This window comes from Odocoileus virginianus, chromosome 20, assembly GCF_023699985.2.
Source record: "Odocoileus virginianus isolate 20LAN1187 ecotype Illinois chromosome 20, Ovbor_1.2, whole genome shotgun sequence".
NCBI lineage: Eukaryota > Metazoa > Chordata > Mammalia > Artiodactyla > Cervidae > Odocoileus > Odocoileus virginianus.
The window spans coordinates 15,521,722-15,543,796 of NC_069693.1; the positions used below are offsets into that span (position 1 = coordinate 15,521,722).

Below are 22,075 nucleotides of genomic sequence, written 5' to 3' on the forward strand. Positions count from 1 at the left end.
ACTGGGCCACCTGCGCCGCGGGCGGGGCGGGCGAGGCCAGGCTCCGGGAACGCGAGGCGCTCACGCGGCTCTGTTGCCCCCCGGTGGCGGCTAGGGGAAATGCATCCTGCGGAGCGAAGAGCTTCTGAGGAGACTCCCCGGGGGGCAGGTTAGGTACCCAGGGATGCTTTGTTCCACGGATCTTGTTACAACCCAAGTTGGGTCCCGACCCTCTGCTCAAAACTTTCCCAAGACTCCCTTTCCTAGCAGAAGTCAAAATACTTACAGTGTGGCCTGATCCCTCTCTGAACCTCTGTACTCACCCCGTGGCTTACTCAACTGGACACCTCAGCGTTCGGCAATGACTCTCACCCTCCCAACTTCAGGCCCCTTGCCTTCACTATTTTGGGAACACTTTCCCCTCAGTTATCCACCTGATCCTCCACATCCTTTTAGGGCTTTACTTAAAGGTCACCTTTGTGGTGTCACCTTCCCTGACCACTTTTATAAAATTTCAACCGGCTCACATGCCTCCCTCCACCCACTTCTTTTTTGTTATTTTATTGTGGTAAAATATACATAACATCGGAGAAGGCAATGGCACCCCACTCCAGTACTCTTGCCTGGAGAATCCCATGGACGGAAGAGCCTGGTGGGCTGCTGTCTATGGGGTCGCTAAGAGTCGGACACGACTGAGCGGCTTCACTTTCACTTTTCACTTTCCTGCATTGGAGAAGGAAATGGCAACCAACTCCAGTGTTCTTGCCTGGAGAATCCCAGGGACAGAGGAGCCTGGTGGGCTGCCATCTATGGGGTCGCACAGAGTCCGACACGACCGAAGCGACTTAGCATCAGCAGTGGCATACATACCATAAGATAGTTTAATCACTTGCGAGGATACAATTCAGTGGCAGTAATTACATTCACATGGTTGCATACTCATAACCACTGCGTGCATGCTAAGTTGCTTCAGTCCTGTCCGGCTCTTTGTGACCCTTTGGACCGTAGCCCACCAGGTTCCTCTGTCCATGGGATTCTCCAGGCAAGCATACTGGAGTGGGTTGCCATGCCCTCCTCCAGGGGATCTTCCCAATCCATCTCTTATGAGATGGATTTTTAAAAATTTAAAGCATTTCCCCTGAAATCAGGAACAAGACAAGGGTGCCCACTCTTACCACTACTATTCAACATAGTTTTGGAAGTTTTGGCCATAGCAATCAGAGCAGAAAAAGAAGTAAAAGGAATCCAGATAGGAAAAGAAGAAGTGAAACTCTCACTGTTCGTAGATGACATGATCCTCTACATAGAAAATTCTAAAGACTCTACCAGAAAATTACTAGAGCTAATCAACGAATATAGTAAAGTTGCAGGATGTAAAATTAACACACAGAAATCCCTTGGATTCCTATACATTAACAATGAGAAAACAGAAAGAGAAATTAAGGAAACAATACCATTCACCATTGCAACAAAAGGAATAAAATACTTTGGAGTATATCTACCTAAAGAAACAAAAGACCTATACATAGAAAACTATAAAACACTGATGAAAGAAGTCAAAGAGGACACAAATAGATGGAGAAATATACCGTGTTCATGGATTGGAGGAATCAATATTGTCAAAATGGCTATACTACCCCAAAGCAATCAATAGATTCAATGCAATCCCTATCAAACTACCAGCGGTATTTTTCACAGAACTAGAACAAATAATTTCACAATTTGTATGGAAATACAAAAAACCTCAAATAGCCAAAGTAATCTTGAGAAAGAAGAATGGAACTGGAGGAATCAACCTGCTTGACTTCAGGCTATACTACAAAGCCACAGTCATCAAGACAGTATGGTACTGGCACAAAGACAGAAATATAGATCAATGGAACAGAATAGAAATCCCAGAGATAAATCCATGAACCTATGGACACCTTACCTTTGACAAAGGAAGCAAGAATATACAATGGAAAAAAGACAACCTCTTTAACAAGTGGTGCTGGTAAAACTGGTCAACCACCTGTAAAAGAAATGAAACTAAAAAACCCCCTTTCAAACCCACCCATAACAAAAATAAACCAAAAGGGAAATTAAAGTTTCTAAATGAAAGACCAAAACTATAAAATCCTAAGGGGAGAACATAGGCAAAACATTTTCCCCGACTTTAATCACACCCGGATCCTCTATGACCCACATCCCAGAATTTTTAGAAAAAAAAAGGCAAAAATAAAAAAAAATTGGGGACCAAAATGAAAATTTTAAAACTTTTGCTACAACAAAGGAAAACTATAAGCAAGATGAAAAGACAGCCCCAAGATTGGGGAAAAATAATAGCAAACCGAAGCAACAGAAAAAGGGGATTAATCCCCAAAAATATACAAGCAACCCCCCCTCAACCCCCAAAAAAAATTTAAATCCCAAATAAAAAAAGGGGCCCAAAAAGGGAAATAAACAGACATTTCCCCAAAAAAGGAAAAAATACAGGGGCTAACGAACACATAAAAAAAAGATGTTTTCAACTTTAAATTAATTATCAGAAAAAATGGAAATAAAAACCCTTCAATTAAAGGTACCATTACATGCCATTCAGGATGGTGCTATCCAAAAGCCCTCCAAGAAATTAAATGCGGGAAAGGGAGGTTTAATGGGGGAAACGGGAACCCCCCTTACACGGTTTTGGGGGGAAAATGAAAAAAAAATTTATACAGCGGGCTATGCAAAACCCGTGTGGAATTTCTTTAAAAACGGGGAAATTAGAATCCATTAGGGCCCCCAGAAACCCCCAACTTCGGGGTCAAAAACCCCACTAAAGGAAAAACCAGTCCAAAAGAGAACACGTGCCCCCCAAAAATTGTTCCCCCGGGGTCCACTTTTAAATAATCCCAGGAAAAGGAAGGGCAACCCTAGTGCCCATCGGGCAGAAAAAATGGAAAAAGGAACCCTTGGGGTTTAACATAACACCATGGAATATTCTCACCCCATTAAAAAAAATTTCATTTGAACCCTTTCTAATGGTGGATGAAAACCGGGGAGCCCATTATACAGAGTGAAGTAACCCCAAAAAGGGCAAAAAGACCAATACAGTTTTAACAATGCATATATATGGAATTTGGGAAAGAGGGGAAAACGAAAAACCCTATAAGCAAAATAAAAAAAGAAACACAGATTTTTTAAAAAACCCCAGCCCCTTTTGAATCTGTGGGAGAAGGCGAGGGTGGGATGTTTCGAGAGAACAGCATCGAAACATGTATATTATCTAGGGTGAAACAGATCACCAGCCCAGGCTGAATGCATGAGACAAGCGCTCAGGCCTGGTGCACTGGGAAGACCCAGAGGAATCAGGTGGAGAGGGAGTTGGGAGGGGGGATCGGGATGGGGAATACATGTAAATCCATGGCTGATTCATGTCAATGTATGACAAAAACCACTACAATATTGTAAAGTAATTAGCTTCCAACTAATAAAAATAAATGAAAAAAAGAAAGTAGTAACTTCCTTATGGGCTTCCCTGGTGACTCAGTGGTAAAAAATTCACCTGCCAATGCAGGAGACACAGGTTTGATCCCTGGGTTGGGAAGATCACCTGGAGAAGGAAATGCCAACCCACTCCAGTATAGCTGCCTGGGAAATTCCATGGACAGAGGAACCTGGAGGTTACAGTCCATGGGGTCACAAAAGAGTATGACGGGACTTACGGAGTAAACAACTTCCTTATATTAGAGCATTGGTCAAAATGCATGATACGAGTGTACATTTCTCCGGGGCGGGGGGGGGGGGGGTGTCAAAGTACCTACATCAGGTGAATTTTCTGATTTTCTTTTAGAGGTAGGGTTTTTAAGCCATATAAGATAATTAGAAGCAATGTATACAAACAACATGTGTAATATAAGTCACAGCTCAAATTTAAGCTGATAACTGAACTATTTATCTCAACTAATATTTGATAATATAAAGAACACTGCATATTTTCAGTAACTTAAAAGGGAGAAATCTTGATTTTTCTATATGCTGCAGTGTAGATGAATCTTGAAACATATGTAGTGAAATGAGCCAGACACAGAGGTCAAATTTCATTGATTCCACTTAAATGAGGTACCTAGAATAGGCAATTTGATAGACAAAGAAAGTAGGATAGAGGTTATCAGGGGCTGGGAGCAGGTGGGAATGGGGAGTTATTGTTCAATACGTACAGAATTTATATTGGGGGTAATGAAAAGATTAGGGTATACATAGTGGTTATGAGTGGGCTTCCCAGTTGGTTCTAGTGCTAAAGAACTTGCCTGCCAATGCAGGAGACAAAAGAGATGGATTGGGAAGATCCCCTGGAGGAGGGCATGGCAACCCACTCCAGTATGCTTGCCTGGAGAATCCCATGGACAGAGGAACCTGGTGGGCTACGGTCCAAAGGGTCACAAAGAGCCGGACAGGACTGAAGCAACTTAGCATGCACGCAGTGGTTATGAGTATGCAACCATGTGAATGTAATTACTGCCACTGAATTGTATCCTCGCAAGTGATTAAACTATCTTATGGTATGTATGCCACTGCTGATGCTAAGTCGCTTCGGTCGTGTCGGACTCTGTGCGACCCCATAGATGGCAGCCCACCAGGCTCCTCTGTCCCTGGGATTCTCCAGGCAAGAACACTGGAGTTGGTTGCCATTTCCTTCTCCAATGCAGGAAAGTGAAAAGTGAAAGTGAAGCCGCTCAGTCGTGTCCGACTCTTAGCGACCCCATAGACAGCAGCCCACCAGGCTCTTCCGTCCATGGGATTCTCCAGGCAAGAGTACTGGAGTGGGGTGCCATTGCCTTCTCCGATGTTATGTATATTTTACCACAATAAAATAACAAAAAAGAAGTGGGTGGAGGGAGGCATGTGAGCCGGTTGAAATTTTATAAAAGTGGTCAGGGAAGGTGACACCACAAAGGTGACCTTTAAGTAAAGCCCTAAAAGGATGTGGAGGATCAGGTGGATAACTGAGGGGAAAGTGTTCCCAAAATAGTGAAGGCAAGGGGCCTGAAGTTGGGAGGGTGAGAGTCATTGCCGAACGCTGAGGTGTCCAGTTGAGTAAGCCACGGGGTGAGTACAGAGGTTCAGAGAGGGATCAGGCCACACTGTAAGTATTTTGACTTCTGCTAGGAAAGGGAGTCTTGGGAAAGTTTTGAGCAGAGGGTCGGGACCCAACTTGGGTTGTAACAAGATCCGTGGAACAAAGCATCCCTGGGTACCTAACCTGCCCCCCGGGGAGTCTCCTCAGAAGCTCTTCGCTCCGCAGGATGCATTTCCCCTAGCCGCCACCGGGGGGCAACAGAGCCGCGTGAGCGCCTCGCGTTCCCGGAGCCTGGCCTCGCCCGCCCCGCCCGCGGCGCAGGTGGCCCAGTCTCTAGGAATCCTCAGGCGGAAACCCGTCCCTAGTCCCTAGCCTCCGCTCGGCCCCTTTAAGAGCCATAGTTTCCGGAGGCCTGACCCGGGGCGACGGACGCCCGGAGGCCAAACCAAGAGTTAGGGATGGGGGGTGGAGGGGGGTGTAGAGGCGGAGAAAACTTCCAAGGTAGAAGTCCAACTTTTCCTGGGCTCGATTCCCTTCGCGCGTCCCCTAAAGGCGGCAGACTTCCTTTCCAAGAACGTGGCTCGGTTGTTCATATCACCTAAGTGGAAGGCGCGAGAGGGCTGCAGCGCCTCCGTCCCCGGGACGGGAGGACCCCCAAAGCTAGTGGCAAAGTCAAGCGCGGCAACTAACAAGCCTCTTCCAGCCCAAAGCTCGCCCAGACTCGCCCCTCCCCGCAGGGTGTACTTAGGCGGGTCCATCGCCAGCCGAGGAGAGGGGTGTGGGAAGAGAGGGAACAGGTGCGCGGCGCGTCCCGCCTCTCTCAACAACAGGTGAATCAACGCAGTTGAGTCTCTGTCCTCGTGATTCACACTCTGCTCGGCGTGACCGAAGCAGGAGACGGCCGGACCGCGATCTCTGGTCTTCAACTGCCCTCCCGGCGGGCTGGTCACTTGGTTCCAACCCTCTGGGCCGGAGCGCACCTGGGTCAGCCCACTTCCGGGGAGGGAGGTGGGGGAGCCCCTCCCCGCCGCCCACCCCTAGCCCTGCCCTCCGCTCTCACCCTGTGTACCTGGGCCGATCCATTCCCCGGAGCCACGGGGGGTGGAGTGGCTCTCAGAGCCACAGTGGGACAAGCAAGTTTCTCCCCGCAAGCCGGACGCGTGCTCTTCATCGACGAGGTTTCCTCTAGTTAAAATCCTAGAATAGGGTAGAGTGGGCTTGGGATGGAGACAAGGAGCGGAAGCGGGAAGGGGAGGAGCAGGCACCCCTCCCAGTCTTGGTGGGCGCCGCGCCCCCTACCCTCCCGGTACCAGGGTGGAGACGCGCGGGCGCGACGCGCCCAGGCGGCAGCGATGGCTTCTTTGGCCCGCAAGTTCTCGGGGGGACTGGAGTCCTGCCCGCGTGCCCTGAGCTGGGGCGCGGTCGTCTGCGTGTGGCTTTTTCTGAGCACCTTGTGCACAGGTACGGAGCGCGGGGCCCCTGGTGCTGCGGGACGCCGGGAGGGCGCTCTAGAAGGGCGATGCCTGGAGTTCTACAGCGCCCCGGAGGCAGGAGAACTGGGGGAGGGGGAGCGCAGAGATTAAGACCTCCTGATCCCCAAGGCCTCCGGAGACCCCTGTGCGCCAAAGGGATAGGAATCCTCAGTTCGTGCCTGAGAGCGCTCCGCCGCCCTTGTTCAGAGATAACAGGAAGTGAAACTCCCGGGACAGCGAACCCGGGAGCCGCAGGGAGAATGGGACCCTTTGTGGGGTAGGGGTGAAGGACCACCCGATCACTGAGAAAGGCGGGGATGAGGACTCGGTAGCAGGTCGGGATTTCTGAGTCTTGGGGTAACAGGGAGAAGGCACTTGAGGGCTGGATCTGACGATTCCTAGGGGGTGAGATCAAGAAGCAGCGCCCAGGCATCGTGTGGGTGCGGTATTGAAAATTCCCCTCCCTAACCCAGTCATGTCGTAAGAATATCTGCGTAAGAGTCTGGTGAAACGGACTTATGAACTAACTTGGAAACCATCTTCTGCTGGATCTGATGTTTGTTTGGGCAGGGGGTTTCAGGGGGACTTTTATCTTTCAGCAAGCACTTTTGTTGCAGGAAGGGGGACCCCTTCCAGGGCCCGAAACTGGGCTCTTGTCTAACACTCGGAAATGAATTGTCCGAGGAGACACATGTGCTGACAAAGCAAGAGATTTTATTGGGAAAGGGCACCCAGGTGGAGAGCAGGAGGGTAGTGGAACCCAGGAGCACTGCTCTGCCACAAGGCTCGCAGTCTTGGGTTTTATGGTGATGGGGTTAGTTTCCGGGTGATCTTTGCCATTCATTCTAATTCAGAGTCTTTCCTGGTGGCGCACGCATTGCTCAGCCAAGATGGATGCTGGCGAGAGGGATTCTGGGAAGTGGACAGAAAGGCGGTCTCTTCTCGACCTTTCCTGAACTCTTCCGGCTGGTGGTGGCTTACTAGTTCCGTATTCCTTATCAGGATCTCCTGTCATAAAACAACTCATGCAAATGGTTACTATGGTGCCTGGCCAGGGTGGGAGGTTTCAATCAGTGTGCTTCCCCTAACACTTGGCATATTCATTTGAGATGGCTTTGGGTAGGGCAAGGTGAAAGGCTGTTGGTGACATAACTGAGGGTTTAGCTACTGTGTGGCGAAGCAATCCAAACAACTCCAGAACCCCCCGGCCCTCCCCGCCCCCAATTCACAAAACCTGTAGTAACTTGGAACACTTGGTTGTTTTTGAAAAGGGGGGGCCTCGAGCACTGTGGGCTTTTGGGGGGGCATTTGGGCTTATCTGTACAGGCCACAGACCCTTTCCATGACAGGGTGGCCAAGAGAAGAGGGGACTGGAAGCAGTTCAGAGGCTGCACTCTGGTTAGAGGAATGGGCAGGATGTTCCAAGGAATCAGGCTGTGTGACCTTGCAGTGGCCACTTCAACCCCTGGGTCTCTTAATGGGCATGATTATCAGAGCTGCCTTGGGGATTAAGGAACAGTGTGTGCCCAGCACTCTCTAAAACCATGCACTTGTAAATGTAGGTGATGTGACAAGTGATGTGGCTCCTTCCTGCCGAAGTACTTCCTTGCACTCACAGCGGTCCCTCTGCTGACTCTCTTCTTGTCCTCAGGCCCCACCAGCGCCATCCAGGTGACTGTGTCAGACCCCTACCACGTGGTGAGCCTGTTCCAACCCGTGACCCTGCCCTGCACTTACCAGTCGACCGCGACCACCGCAGTGCCCATCGTGATCTGGAAGTACAAGTCTTTCTGCCGGGACCGCATCCCTGATGCCGTCTCTCCTGCCAGTGTTGATAACCAGCTCAACGCCCAGCTGGCAGCTGGTAACCCAGGCTACAACCCCTACGTGGAGTGCCAGGACAGCGCACGCACCGTCAGGGTTGTGGCCATCAAGCAGGGCAATGCCGTGACCCTGGGAGACTACTATCAGGGCCGAAGGATCACCATCACAGGAAGTACGTGGGATTGGACGGGGTGGGCCTGAGTGATGGTGTAGGCTCCCTCTTAGAAGTTCATCAGCATAGGTGTCTGAAAGCACTGGCTAAGGGATGGATTCTTCCTTCTACCCATCCACCCATCCCTTTAACAGCAAAGATTTATCAAGCACCTAACATATACCAGGTACCACTTGAGGCCCTGGAAATACAGCAGTAAACAAAATTATCAAATGCCTTCCCTCCTGGAGCTTGAATTCCAGTGAGACAGACAAATAAGGCAAACACAAGCCTGACAGGCTATGGTTCATGGTGTCACAAAAGTCAGACACGACTTAGCAACTAAACAACAATAATAAACACGTACTTTCAAGTGCTTAAAGGTAAAGAAAAGAGGGTAGTGGAGAGAGGAGCAAGGGTTCTGTAATAATACTTGCAATATCAGCAACAATAAGTAAAATTTGTATAGTAACAGGGGTTTGCCTGCTGGCTCAGTGGTAAAGAATCCACCTGCAATGCAGGAGCTACAGTAGACATGGGTTCAATCCCTGGCTCCGGAAGATCTCCTAGAGCAGGGCATGGCAACCCATTCCAGTATTGCCTGGAGAATCCCATGGACAGGGGAGCCTGGCGGGCTACAGTCGCTAGGTCACAAAGAGCAGGATGCGAGTTAGCACACACGCACGCGTATAACTAATAACCTATAAAAGGGCTCCTGTGTGCCAGGCTGTAATCCAGGTTGATGTGAATTAGCTCATTCAGATGATAATAATGGAGTAAGTAGCTTCTGTTGCTGTCACTTTACAAAGACCCAGAGATTTAAAGTGACTTGCGCAGGGTCACACAGCTAGTGAGATTATAAGTCAGCCCTTTGGGGCCTAGTCTCCAAGCTAATAACCCCTCTGCTTGCCCAGAAAGGTCAGCAAAGAACCCACCTGGAGGAGGTAACAGGAGTGAACCGAAGGAGTGAGGGATATTAATGGAGAAAGCCTACATCTTGCCAGGTGCTTTATGCCCATTTTATACTCAGGACAACTGAGTCACAGAGAGATCAAATAGTTCATCCTGGTGCACACACAGTAAAGGGCTGGCACTGGGATTTGAACCTAGCCCTTGTCCTTCACCGTCATGCTACCTGCTCATAGGAGGTGCCTCTTGGGACCAGGTTAGGGGTGGGGAAGTCATTCATTCATCGGCCTTTATTGGGCATCTTCTAAGCACCAGAAGCTATGGTAGTTGCTGGGGCTAGAGAGGTGATCAGGACAGGTGATCCCTACCCTCAAGGAGGTGATACTTCCGTGGGATGAAATAGGCAAGAAATAAGCAGCAAAAGAGTAATGGGATTTTAGAAGGTGCCGCAGAGTGCTCCAAAGAAAACCCACCTGGGTGATATGTGATCATGACTCAAGACTGTGGTGAATATAATTTGACGAGGAACTAGGACTGGGCCCTACAGAATCCAGGGGGCAGAGAGGAGGGTGATGGGCAACAGTGGGCAAGGGATGAAGGATGAGTGTTTTAATCATGGGCATGGGGGCAGAGGAGGGAAGGGGGCATCCCTTTGCAGACCCCAGGGGACCAGGCCTCAGAGCACACCCCTTCTCTCTGTCTGGACCATGGGCAGGGACCCAGCCTCTCAGTCTTGTTTCGGGGAGGGACTAACCCTGCTGGCCCTGAATTTCCTTGGGCAGCTGTTCCTGTGGCTAATAGACTTTCGGCGGGGGGCTGGCGGGGGGGGGGGGGGTGTTCAGCCTGTATAGGCCCCTACCCCATAATCCAGGGGCTTCTCCAGCCTGGATCAGGTATGACCGGACAGCACTGTCAGGATAACTCCCCTACTGAGAGTGCCCTTGAAGGCTGGCTGGAATCATGTCCCCTTTGCTGAGTCCGTCATTGGAGTGACCTTGGGCTCCATCTGGGGCAGATTCTTCCTGCTCCAGAGGCCCACAGGCCCTGGGTTTTCAAGTTGTCTTGACCTGGGCCCGGGTTTGATACAGGCCGTGATTTATAAACATGCATTGTGTGTATGTCCCTTCAGGAAGCCCAGTAGCCACGGGAGCTTCCTCTATTTCAGCTTTGAGGATGGAGAAAAGCAGAGTTGCCTTCGCTGTTCCTAGGCTCACCAGCCACCCAGGTTTTAAAAGTGAAAGTCGTCCTGGGGAAGCCAGAGTGGTGTGCCTCTGCTTGGGTGGTTCCGCTCCCACTTCCATTCTTCGGCGCCTGGATCGGGGCCCTATTTCTACCTCTCCAGGCTGCTTGGGAACCGTGTGCACCCCCACTTGGTAACGCTGGACCTGAGAGCTTGTGGGACCTCTGAGATCACGAGGGCTGCCTCTGCTGTGTGCGGATGAGGGACCAGAGGCCCAGGGGAGTGGAGGGAAGCCCAGCTCCTGTGCCCAGCTGGAGACCTGGCATTTTCTCCCTCTATCTAAAACAATTCGAGCAATGCCCAGCCCAGGTGATGTCAGGACCAGACCCAGACGGGGAACAGGGTGCGGCCGGGAGGAAGGAGGTGAACTCAGGCCTTAGAACGGATCAAAAGAAGCCGGAAAGCCATGTTTTTTGTGAGTTTTGAAAACATCGTATAGGCCAAACAAAATGCATTGAGACCCAGATCCGGCCACATGACCAGATTTCAGCTCCAGGCCTAGGAGCTCTTGGAGGGGGCAGGGGCTGCCTTCAAGCCCCACTCCAGCTTTGGGCAGGGCCCTGGTCTAGGGTTCTGGTTTTAGAGAGGTGCGTTCAGAGTCTGATTCAAAGATACAAGTGGAAAAAACGATGGGCCGAGAGGGTGTTACAGAGAATTCAGAGGATTTGGGAGAATGTATGTTAGAGTTATAGGATGATTCCACGAAAGAATATATACAAAGGGACCTAACACATAGTGAACAATCAATAACTGGGGGCTAGATGCTTGACCATAAAGGCAAGCGCCAGTGCCCAAGGTCACCCTACCTTCCCGTCACTTTAAACTCAGTCGCTACCTCCACGACAGAGGCACTTCCCGTCTGAGTTCTGTACTGCTTATCACCATCTGAAGCACAATATGTTTAAATTTTTTATTTGTCTCTCTTTCCAGTTAGAAGCTTGAGCCCTGTCTGGGCGGGGATTCCTAGCCGTCCTCTAGAGCAGTGGTTCTCAAACATGTGGGTCTTAGGGTCACTTTACACACTTACTGAGGTCCTCCAAGAACTTTGTTTTTATAGCTAGAAAATTAAGAAGTTAAAACGTTTTTTTAATGATGATAATAAAGTATGCATGTTGTGCTAAGCCACTTCACGAGCTGTGCGAAGTGTCCGATCTTTGCAACCCTCTGGACTATAGCCCATCAGGCTCCTCTGTCTGGAATTCTCCAGGCAGGAATACTGGAATGGGTTGCCATGGCCTCCTCCAGGGGATCTTCCTGACTCAAGGATGGAACTCCTATCTCTTGTCTCCTGCGTTGGCAGGTGGGTTCTTTACCACTCGCGCCACCTGGGAAGCCCTAGTCAACTATAGATTGGTCTAAATAACATACTTTTATGAAAAAATAACCATAATTCCCCAAACAAAAAAACTTGAATGAAAATGTATGGTGTTGCTTTTATATTTTTGCACATCTGCTTACAGTCTGGCTGCATAGAAGCTGGATTCTCAAAGCAGCTTCTGCATTCAATATATTGTGATAACACATGCTTGTAACCTGTGGAAAACTCCACACTACACTCATGAGCTTAAGTGAAAAAGGGAAATATCTTACTATTATGGTGAAAATAACTTTGACCTCAGGGACCCCCTGTGAAAACGTCTTGGGGAACTGACCTCAGGGACCCCCTGTGAAAACGTCTTGGGGAACCCGAGGCTCCACGGAGCACTTTTGAGAATTGTTGCTGTCTAGTATGGCAGTACTTCAGGTACTGCCTGAAACATCAGATGCATTCAGTGCGTCAACTACTGAATGACTGTATCATGTGCCTACTTGAGGACAGCCACGTGTCCAGAACGCTGAGGAAAGTCAGTGTGAGGAGTAAAGGGGCTCGTTTCCAGATACTGACCAGGGCCTGGGGGCTCCAGGTTCTGCTCTCCTGGGGCCCTCTTCCCCTGGGGATGGGCTCACGGCCAGTCAGCCCCTAAGCAGGTTCATAGAATTTGTCAGTGGGGCAGGGGAGCTGTGCCAGGGGGGTGGAACCAGCCCTGTGAGGGTCAGAGAACACAGTCAGGCCAGAGGAACAGCCGGAGTGCACGCCAAAGCGGGGGGAGCCCAGCACATGGTGGGGGACAGTGAGCAGGCCGGTGTGTCTGGGGTCTGGCGAGTAGAGGAGGACGGTGTGCAGGGGGCTGGTGTGGTAACCGGTGGTCAGATGGCTCCAAGGGCCTTGTGGGCCAGGGTGAGGTGCTGGAACGGTGTGCTGTCATTGTTGTTCACTCACTAAGTTGTGTCCAACCTTTTTGCCACCCCATGGACTGTAACCCACCAGGCTCCTCTGTCCATGAGATTTCCAGGCAAGAAATCGGGAGTGGGTTCCCTTTTCCTTTGCCAGGGGATCTACCCGACGCAGGGATCGAGCCTTTATCTCCTGCACTGGCAGGCGGATTCTTGATTGCTAAGCCACCGGGGAAGCCCTTGGAATGGTGGCAATAGGCACTGAAAGGATGTTTTACTATGGATGTGAGGTCTTCTTTCCAAAGAAGGAAGGTGGCTCTGGTTCTTTCATTCCTGGGTGCTGCGGTGAGGCACACACAGTGGCTGCCCTCTGAGCTGTCCTGGGGAAGGGCTGGAGGTCCCTGGGGCATGTGGTGGGTAGGTCCCCGGGAGCCAGAGCAGCTGGGGAGAAAGGCTGTGAGGATGCTCTGTGAGGATGTCTCTGGCCTGTTCCTACCTCCTGTGCTCCACAGGCCCAAGGTGGAGTTGCCTAGCGGGCCCCACCCTGCAGAATGGCTGAGGGATTTAACTAATTAGGGCCTGAGGAGTAGAGAGGAAACCGGATGTGCAGAAAGACTTTCATTATTGCTGTCATTAACAGGCTCCTTGCCTGGGGCTGTGTCACTGGAGCGTCCCCAGCTCTGGGCCTTGACCTGGAATGTGTGGACTGATAGCTGGATGGAGGAGGGAACTGGTCTAAGTCTCTCCCTCACACCCCCGCCTTGTGCTGGGTGCAGGAGTCTCCTGCTTCCTGGAATCTGGCCTGTTTATCTTTGCCTCCTTACCCTGGGTCTGCCCTAGGCTCCATGGTGGGTTGTCTGGGGGTTGACTTTTGTTCTGAGAGGTGGGATGGGGAGGGTAGGGGAGGGGCATGGGTGTGTGGAGGCCATAGCTGAGTGGGGTCAGACCATCCCGGCCCACCACCCCCGTTTTCGCCACAGCTCTACAGCTCATCAGTAATTTCAGCAGACTGCTCTTTTCTCCAAGACAGGAAAGATAACAGTCCCACCTCACAGACTGAAGTTCCCCATGTGACGGGTTTAGAACAGAGCCTGAGAGGTGTCAGGCCCTCAGGATGAGGGATTGAATACCCCGCCCCCCCCAGCCCCCTTCCCCCCAGGCGCCCCTCCCACACATGGCCCTCACCCGCCTGCCCCCTGCTGCAGATGCTGACCTGACCTTCGACCAGACGGCCTGGGGGGACAGTGGCGTGTACTACTGCTCCGTGGTCTCGGCCCAGGACCTCCAGGGGAACAACGAGGCCTATGCAGAGCTCATCGTCCTGGGTGAGTCTGGGTCCTGAGGGACAGGTCGGGGATCGGCCTCTCCTGCTACTTCTGTGTGTCCGCCCTCTGCCCTCCTGCCCTCTCTCTGGGCTCTGTCGCCTGCTTCGCTCTCCCCTCACAGCACCACCAGTCACTTGGGCTTCTCTGTACCCTGCACCCCAGACAGGGACCCCCTCCCCCGTCCCGCAGCATTTCAAATAAGCCAGAGCCAAACCAAGAGTGGAGAGGAATGGGACCTCTGCCCCTTCCTGGTCTCAGTTTTTAAAAGCACAGAGATGGTCAGAGTGATGGGCATTGAGCCCGGAGGGGTGATGGTGTGTGTAATCGTGAGGCCGCTTCAGCTGCGCCCCCTGTCCAACCTAAGGCCACATGTCACCCCGCGGTCCCTCTGCCCTGCTGGGATGGTGCTGTGTGGCTTGCATAGTTAGTGCTCCCCTCAAGCAAGCCCTCCCCCCACGTGCCCAGGAGTGGGCTGGGATACCCGCCAGCAGCCCCGCCCCGCTGTGAGGCCCCCAGGCCATGTGTGGAAGGGATGCTGCTATTAGCCAAATGCTCTGTTCTCAGTGGACACAGAGTCCCAAGTGGCACGTGCTATATGTGACATACTGTCGGGTCACACATTGCCATCATCACATGCATGATGCAAGGTGGCACATGTGAGAACGAGCACACATGATGGGACAACGCCCCAGAGTGCTCAGATCCCGTGACGAGAGTTCACATCTGGGTGACAGAATGCATGCACCCAGGGCCCACAGAACTCGTGCGTGGTCTTCAGTAAAATGCACAGTCTCAGCATGTCTCAAAATTTAGTCTCAGGAGCCAGTTGCACTCAGATTACTGAGGATTTCAAAGAAGGTTTAAGTTTTTGTAGGTTACATTTACAGTTGCGGAACATATTAGACAGAGAAGGCAATGGCACCACACTCCAGTAACTCTTGCCTTAAAATCCCATGGACGAAGGAGCCTGGTGGGCTGCAATCCATGATGTCACTAAGAGTTGGATACAACTGAGTGACTTCACTTTCGCTTTTCACTTTCATGCACTGGAGAAGGAAATGGCAACCCACTCCAGTGTCTTGCCTGGAGAATCCTAGGGACGGCAGAGCCTGGTAGGCTGCCATCTATGGGTCGCACAGAGTCAAACACAGCTGAGGTGACTTAGCAGCAGCAGCAGCAGCAACATATTAGAAATTGAAACTGGCATACAAGTATTACCATCAGAGCGATTGACATCATCACATGTGGTGGAGCCTCAGGAAGCTCTGCTGTATCTCTACTGGGGGAGAGTAGAAAGGGCAGTGGCTTAGTTATCAGGAACATGGCTTGGCCTCCGGGATGGGACCACACTTTGAGAACCACCGTTCTACCTGCTGGACCCCCCTCCAGGGGGCAGGCGGCATGGGGTGCTGATGTACGGCCCAGGCGTGCTGGGAAGGATTGAAGGTGGGAGGAGAAGGGGACAGCAGAGGATGAGATGGTTAGATGACATCATCGACTCAATGGACATGAGTTTGGGTGAACTCTGGGAGTTGGTGATGGACAGGGAAGCCCGGCGTGCTACGGTTCATGGCGTTGCAAGGAATTGGACATGACTGAGCGAGTGAACTGAACTGATCTAAGCCATAGTCAGCTCCCGGTCTTGGTTTTGCTGACTGTATAGAGCTTCTCCATCTTTGACTGCAAAGAATAAAATCAATCTGATTTGGTATTGACCATCTGGTGATGCCCATGTGTAGAGTTGTCTCTTGTGGGACACAAACAGATGGAGAAATATACCGTGTTCATGGATTGGAAGAATCAATATTGTCAAAATGGCTATACTACCCAAAGCAATGTATAGATTCAATGCAATCCCTATCAAACTACCAACGGTATTTTTCACAGAACTAGAACAAATAATTTCACAATTTGTATGGAAATACAAAAAACCTCGAATAGCCAAAGTAACCTTGAGAAAGAAGAATGGACCTGGAGGAATCAACCTGCCTGACTTCAGACTCTACTACAAAGCCACAGTCATCAAGACAGTATGGTACTGGCACAAAGACGGAAATATAGATAAATGGAACAGAATAGAAAGCCCAGAGATAAATCCATGAACCTATGGTCACCTTATCTTCGACAAAGGAGGCAAGAATATACAATGGAAAAAAGACAACCTCTTTAACAAGTGGTGCTGGGAAAACTGGTCAACCACCTGTAAAAGAATGAAACTAGAACACTTTCTAACACCATCCACAAAAATAAACTCAAAATGGATTAAAGATCTAAATGTAAGACCAGAAACTATAAAACTCCTAGACGAGAACATAGGCAAAACACTCTCCGACATAAATCACAGCAGGATCCTCTATGACCCACATCCCAGAATTTTAGAAACAAAAGCAAAAATAAACAAATGGGACCTAATGAAACTTAAAAGCTTTTGCACAACAAAGGAAACTATAAGCAAGATGAAAAGACAGCCCTCAGATTGGGAGAAAATAATAGCAAACAAAACAACAAAGGATTAGTCTCAAAAATATACAAGCAACTCCTCCAGCTCAACTCCAGAAAAATAAATGACCCAATCAAAAAATGGGCCAAAGAACTAAACAGACATTTCTCCAAGGAAGACATACAGATGGCTAACAAACACATGAAAAGATGCTCAACATCACTCGTTATCAGAGAAATGCAAATCAAAACCACAATGAGGTACCATTACACGCCAGTCAGGATGGCTGCTATCCAAAAGTCTACAAGCAATAAATGCTGGAGAGGGTGTGGAGAAAAGGGAACCCTCTTACACTGTTGGTGGGAATGCAAACTAGTACAGCCGCTATCTAAAACAGTGTGGAGATTTCTTAAAAAGCTGGAAATAGAACTGCCATATGACCCAGCAATCCCACTTCTGGGCATACACACTGAGGAAACCAGATCTGAAAGAGACACATGCACCCCAATGTTCATCGCAGCACTGTTTATAATAGCCAGGACATGGAAGCAACCTAGATGCCCATCAGCAGATGAATGGATGAGGAAGCTGTGGTACATATACACCATGGAATATTACTCAGCCATTAAAAAGAATTCATTTGAATCAGTTCTAATGAGATGGATGAAACTGGAGCCCATTATACAGAGCGAAGTAAGCCAGAAAGATAAAGACCATTACAGTATACTAACACATATATATGGAATTTAGAAAAATGGTAACAATAACCCTATATGCAAAACAGAAAAAGAGACTCAGATGTACAGAACAGACTTGTGGACTCTGTGGGAGAAGGCAAGGGTGGGATGTTTCAAGAGAACAGCATCGAAACATGTATATTATCTAGGGTGAAACAGATCACCAGCCCAGGTTGGATGCATGAGACAAGTGCTCGGGCCTGGTGCACTGGGAAGACCCAGAGGGATCGGGTGGAGAGGAAGGTGGGAGGGGGGACCGGGATGGGGAATACATGTAAATCCATGGCTAATTCATTTCAATGTATGACAAAAACCACTGCAATGATGTAAAGTAATTAGCCTCCAACTAATAAAAATAAATGGAAAAAATAAAAAAATAAACGTGAAAAAAAAAAAAGAGTTGTCTCTTGTGTTGTTGGAAGAGGGTGTTTGCTATGATCATTCCATTCTCTTGGCAGAATTATATGAGCCTTTGCCTTGCTTCATTTTGTACTCCAAGGCCAAATTTCCCTGTTACTCCAGGTGTTTCTTGACTTCCTACTTTTGCATTCCAGGCCCCTATAATGAAAAGGATATCTTTTTTGGGTGTTAGTTCTAAAAGGTCTTGTAGGTCTTCATAGAATCATTCAACTTCAGCTTGTTCAGCATCACTGGTTGGGGCATAGACTTGGATTACCATGATATTGAATGGTTTGCCTTGGAAACGAACAGAGATCATTCTGTCATTTTTGAGATTGCACCCAAGTGCTGCATTTCAGACTCTTTTTTGACTATGACAACTACTCCATTTCTTCTAAGGGATTCTTGCCCACAGTAGTAAATATGATGGTCATCTGAGTTAAATTTACCCATTCCAGTCCATTTTAATTTGCTGATTCCTAAAATGTTGACGTTCACTCTTGCCATCTCCTGTTTGATCACTTCCAGTTTGCCTTGATTCATGGACGTAACATTCCAGGTTCCTACGCAATATTGCTCTTTATAGCATGAGACCTTGCTTCCATCACCAGTCACATTCACAACAGGATGTTGTTTTTCCTTTGGCTCCGTCTCTTCATTCTTTTTGGAGTTATTTCTCCACTGATCTCCAGTAGCGTGTTGGGCACCTACCGACCTGGGGAGTTCATCTTTCAGTGTCCTATCTGTTTGCCTTTTCATACTGTTCATGGGGTTCTCAAGGCAAGGATACTGAAGTGGTTTACCATTCCCTTCTCCAGTGAACCACATTTTCTCAGAACTCTCCACCATGACCCGTCCGTGTTGGGTGGCCCTACACGCATGGCTTATAGTTTCATTGAGTTAGACAAGGCTGTGGTCCATGTGATCAGACTGGTTAGTCTTCTGTGATTGTGATTTCTGTCTCTCTGCCCTCTGATGCCTTTACTCAGCGCCGACCGTCTTCCTGGGGTTTCTGTGATCTTGGACGTGAGCTCTCTCCTCTCGGCCCCTTGCCCCTCCAGTGCCGCACAGCCACCACTCGCCGCTCCAGCGCCCTCATTCTTACTCTGTCCTCACATGGTCCTCCTTCCGGCTGTGTTGTTTGTATCTTAATCTTCTCTTCTTATGAGGTGTGTGTGCGTGTGTGCATACTAAGCTGCTTCAGTCCTGTCCAACTCTTTGCGACCCTATGGACTGTTGCCTACCAGGCTCCTCTGTCTTTGGGATTCTCCAGGCAAAAATACTGGAGTGGATTACCATGCCCTCCTCCAGGGGATCTTCCAGACCCAGGGACTGAACCTCTGTCTCTTTCCTCTCCTGCCTTAGCAGGAAAGTTCTTTACCACTATCACCACCGGGGAAGCCACCTTCTTAAAATGACACCACTCATATTGGATTAAGACCCACCCTAACAATTGCATTTAAACCTAATTACCTTGGACTTCCCTGGTGAAATCAAATCCCTGGGGACTTCTCTGGCGGTCCAGTGGTTAAGAATCCACCTGCCAGTGCAGGGAACGTGGGTTTGATTTCTGGTCCAGGAAGATTCCTTCCACGTGCCCCAGGACAACTAAGCCAGCCCGTGATCACCACTACTGAGGCTGTACTCTGGAGTCCTTGAACCACAACTACTAAGCCCATTCTCTGCACTACTGAAACCAGGGCACCCTAGTGTCTGTGCTCTGAACAAGAGAAGCCACCATAAGGGGAAGCCCATGCATCGCAACTGGAGAGGAGAGCCTGCTTACCGCAACTAGAGAAAGCCTGTGTGCAGCAACCAAGACCCAGCACAGCCAATCAATAAACAGATTGTTGTTAAACTAAACATAATTACCTCTTTAAAGGCTCTATCTCCAAATGAGACGCATTCTAAGGTATTGGGGTTAGGGATTCCAAATACGAATTGGGGAGGACACGATTCCGCTCGTCAAAGTCTCTCTCTGTCCTCCCTACTTTGTTTTCCTTCAGAGCACTTACCATGACCTGATGTTGTGTTCGTCATTTACTTGTTACCATCTATTTTTCCCCCAGGTAAAGATAATATTGCTCAGCAAATATTCCACATGGTCCCCTACATTTCTCAGGCCCTCTCCAGTTAGGTGGAGCTATGTGATTCATTTTTCATGGCCTGCAGACAGAAGTAATGTAGATCCCTCCCAGGTCAAAGTGTTTAAGGGCCAGTGTGTAACTCACTTCCCTCTCTTCCCATTCCATAGCAGCTAATGATGCTGCAGATGGTGCAGCCTCCATTGGCCATGGTATTTGAAGCAACTGTGTGGAGTGGAATTCTCTACCAACCCACACTGGACATATAGGGTGAGCAAAAAAAAAAAAATGTGTGAAGCCACTGAGATCCCAGAATTCTTCTGTTACACAGCATGTCTGAACTTATCCCAGTTAATATCTTCTTCACTAGAATGTAAGCTCCAAGAGGCCAGGGACTTAGCCTGAATCCTTAGTGCCTGGTGCAAGATGAGTAAGCAATACCTATTTATGGAATAAATGGATATGCTAGGCACAAGAAGGTGAAGTTGCTGAGCATGGATTATTCTAATAAAAGATGAATCAAGAAATGAAAAACTGATCCCAGAGCCTGGGACTGAAACCACTTGGCCACATTCCAACTAATTAACCACCATCTAAGTAATCCAGACCCAGCTGTTCCAAGAATTTGACATCAATAATCTCTTGAAAGCTTTATAACAAGCGCAGTTTTGTGATGGAAAATTCTAAAGGTTACACTTTGCTAATCCTGGAGAACAAATTCTCATGGTCTTAAGCCAATCTTAGAAATTTTCTTTCCTCTCAGAGACAGATTTGGATCTGTACATGGGACCTAATTCTAGCCAACAGAACCTGAGGAGAGATCTGACGGGAGGATTTGGGGAATGGCATTAACTTTATGAAATGAAAAGACCCCTGCTCCTTGGAAGGAAAGCTATGACAAACCTAGACAGCATATTAGAAAGTGGATACATCACTTTGCCAACAAAGGTCTGTCTAGTCAAGGCTATGGTTTTTCCAGTGATCATCTATGGATGTGAGAGTTGGACTATAAAGAAATCTGAGCGCCAAAGAATTGATGCTTTTGAACTGTGGTGTTGGAGAAGACTCTTGAGAGTCCTTTGGACTGCAAAGAGATCAAACCAGTTAATCCTAAAGAAATCAACCCTAGATATTCATTAGAAGGACTGATGCTGAAGCTCCAATAGTTTGGCCACCTGATGCAAGGAGCCGACTCATTGGAAAAGACCCTTGATGCTGGGAATGATTGAGGGCAGGAGGAGATGGGGATGACAGAGGATGAGATGGCTGGATAGCATCACCAACTCAATGGACATGAGTTTGAACAAACCCCAGGAGATAGTGAAGAACAGGGATGCCTGGTATGCTGCAATTCATGGGGTCACAAAGAGTTGGACACGACTTCGTGACTGAATAACAGCAACAACATTAACTTTATGATTGGCAACCCACTCCAGTATTCTTGCCTGGAGAATCCCATGGACAGAGGAGCCTGGCAAGCTACAGTCCCTAGGGTCACAAGGAGTCAGACACGACTGAAGTGACTTAGCACAACATAGCATATAAAAAAACACTCCTTGTAGTAGATATTGCTGATGGCCGTTTACTAAATGTTTCCTGGACATAGCAGAATTTCATTTCCTGTGTTGGGAAATGCTGGTGCCATGTAATCATTTCTGGCCAATGGTCTGTGAGTGAATGACATGTGTCACTGAAGGCTAGAGCATTTAATTATGGGTATGAAATAGTACAGAGCTATCTTTTTTCCTCCTCTGGCATAAAACTTGAGATGTTTGCAGTGGCTGTTGCTCAATCATCTTGTGTGCCCGAGTGATGATAATGTCAACTCACAAGGGACATGGAGCATGAATGAGAAGTAAACTTGTGTGATTGTAAGTCATTGAGATTTGGGTGAAGTATTATAATAGCAAGTAGCCTATCTGGAGTGAAACAGAAATTAGAATCAAGAGTGGGGTGCTGATGTAATAAAAAATAAAAACACATGCCATTGGCTTAGATACTATGCAAAGGGAACAAGAAAACTTATTTGAAACCAGAAGGATGGAGAGATACTTTGGGAAGCAGATAACATACTTATTGATATGTGCAGCTTTAGGGGAAGCAGTTGAAATGCAGGACACTAGAAGTGAATGTTGACCAAAGTTGGCCCCAAATTGGGAAGACCTTTGAGAGGCAAAGTCCAATTAGAACCTGGCTTTTGTCAAAGATAAAAATAAAGGACTAGTACCAATTAAATCATTATTAACCATTGTTGTGTTGA

At 48.8% G+C, this 22,075-nt stretch overlaps 1 protein-coding gene across 1 annotated transcript in view; it reads left to right on the top strand.

Annotated features, from left to right (window-relative positions):
- The first annotated feature begins 6,057 nt into the window (after positions 1–6,057).
- FAM187B (family with sequence similarity 187 member B) overlaps positions 6,058–22,075 on the top strand; it is a 29,110-nt gene continuing 13,092 nt past the window's right edge. The window contains exons 1-3 of the mRNA XM_070451843.1: positions 6,058–6,481; positions 8,144–8,488; positions 14,036–14,155. Of these exons, the coding sequence (XP_070307944.1) occupies positions 6,244–6,481; positions 8,144–8,488; positions 14,036–14,155 (703 nt within the window). The 5' untranslated portion in view covers positions 6,058–6,243. The remainder of the gene's footprint in view (positions 6,482–8,143; positions 8,489–14,035; positions 14,156–22,075) is intronic.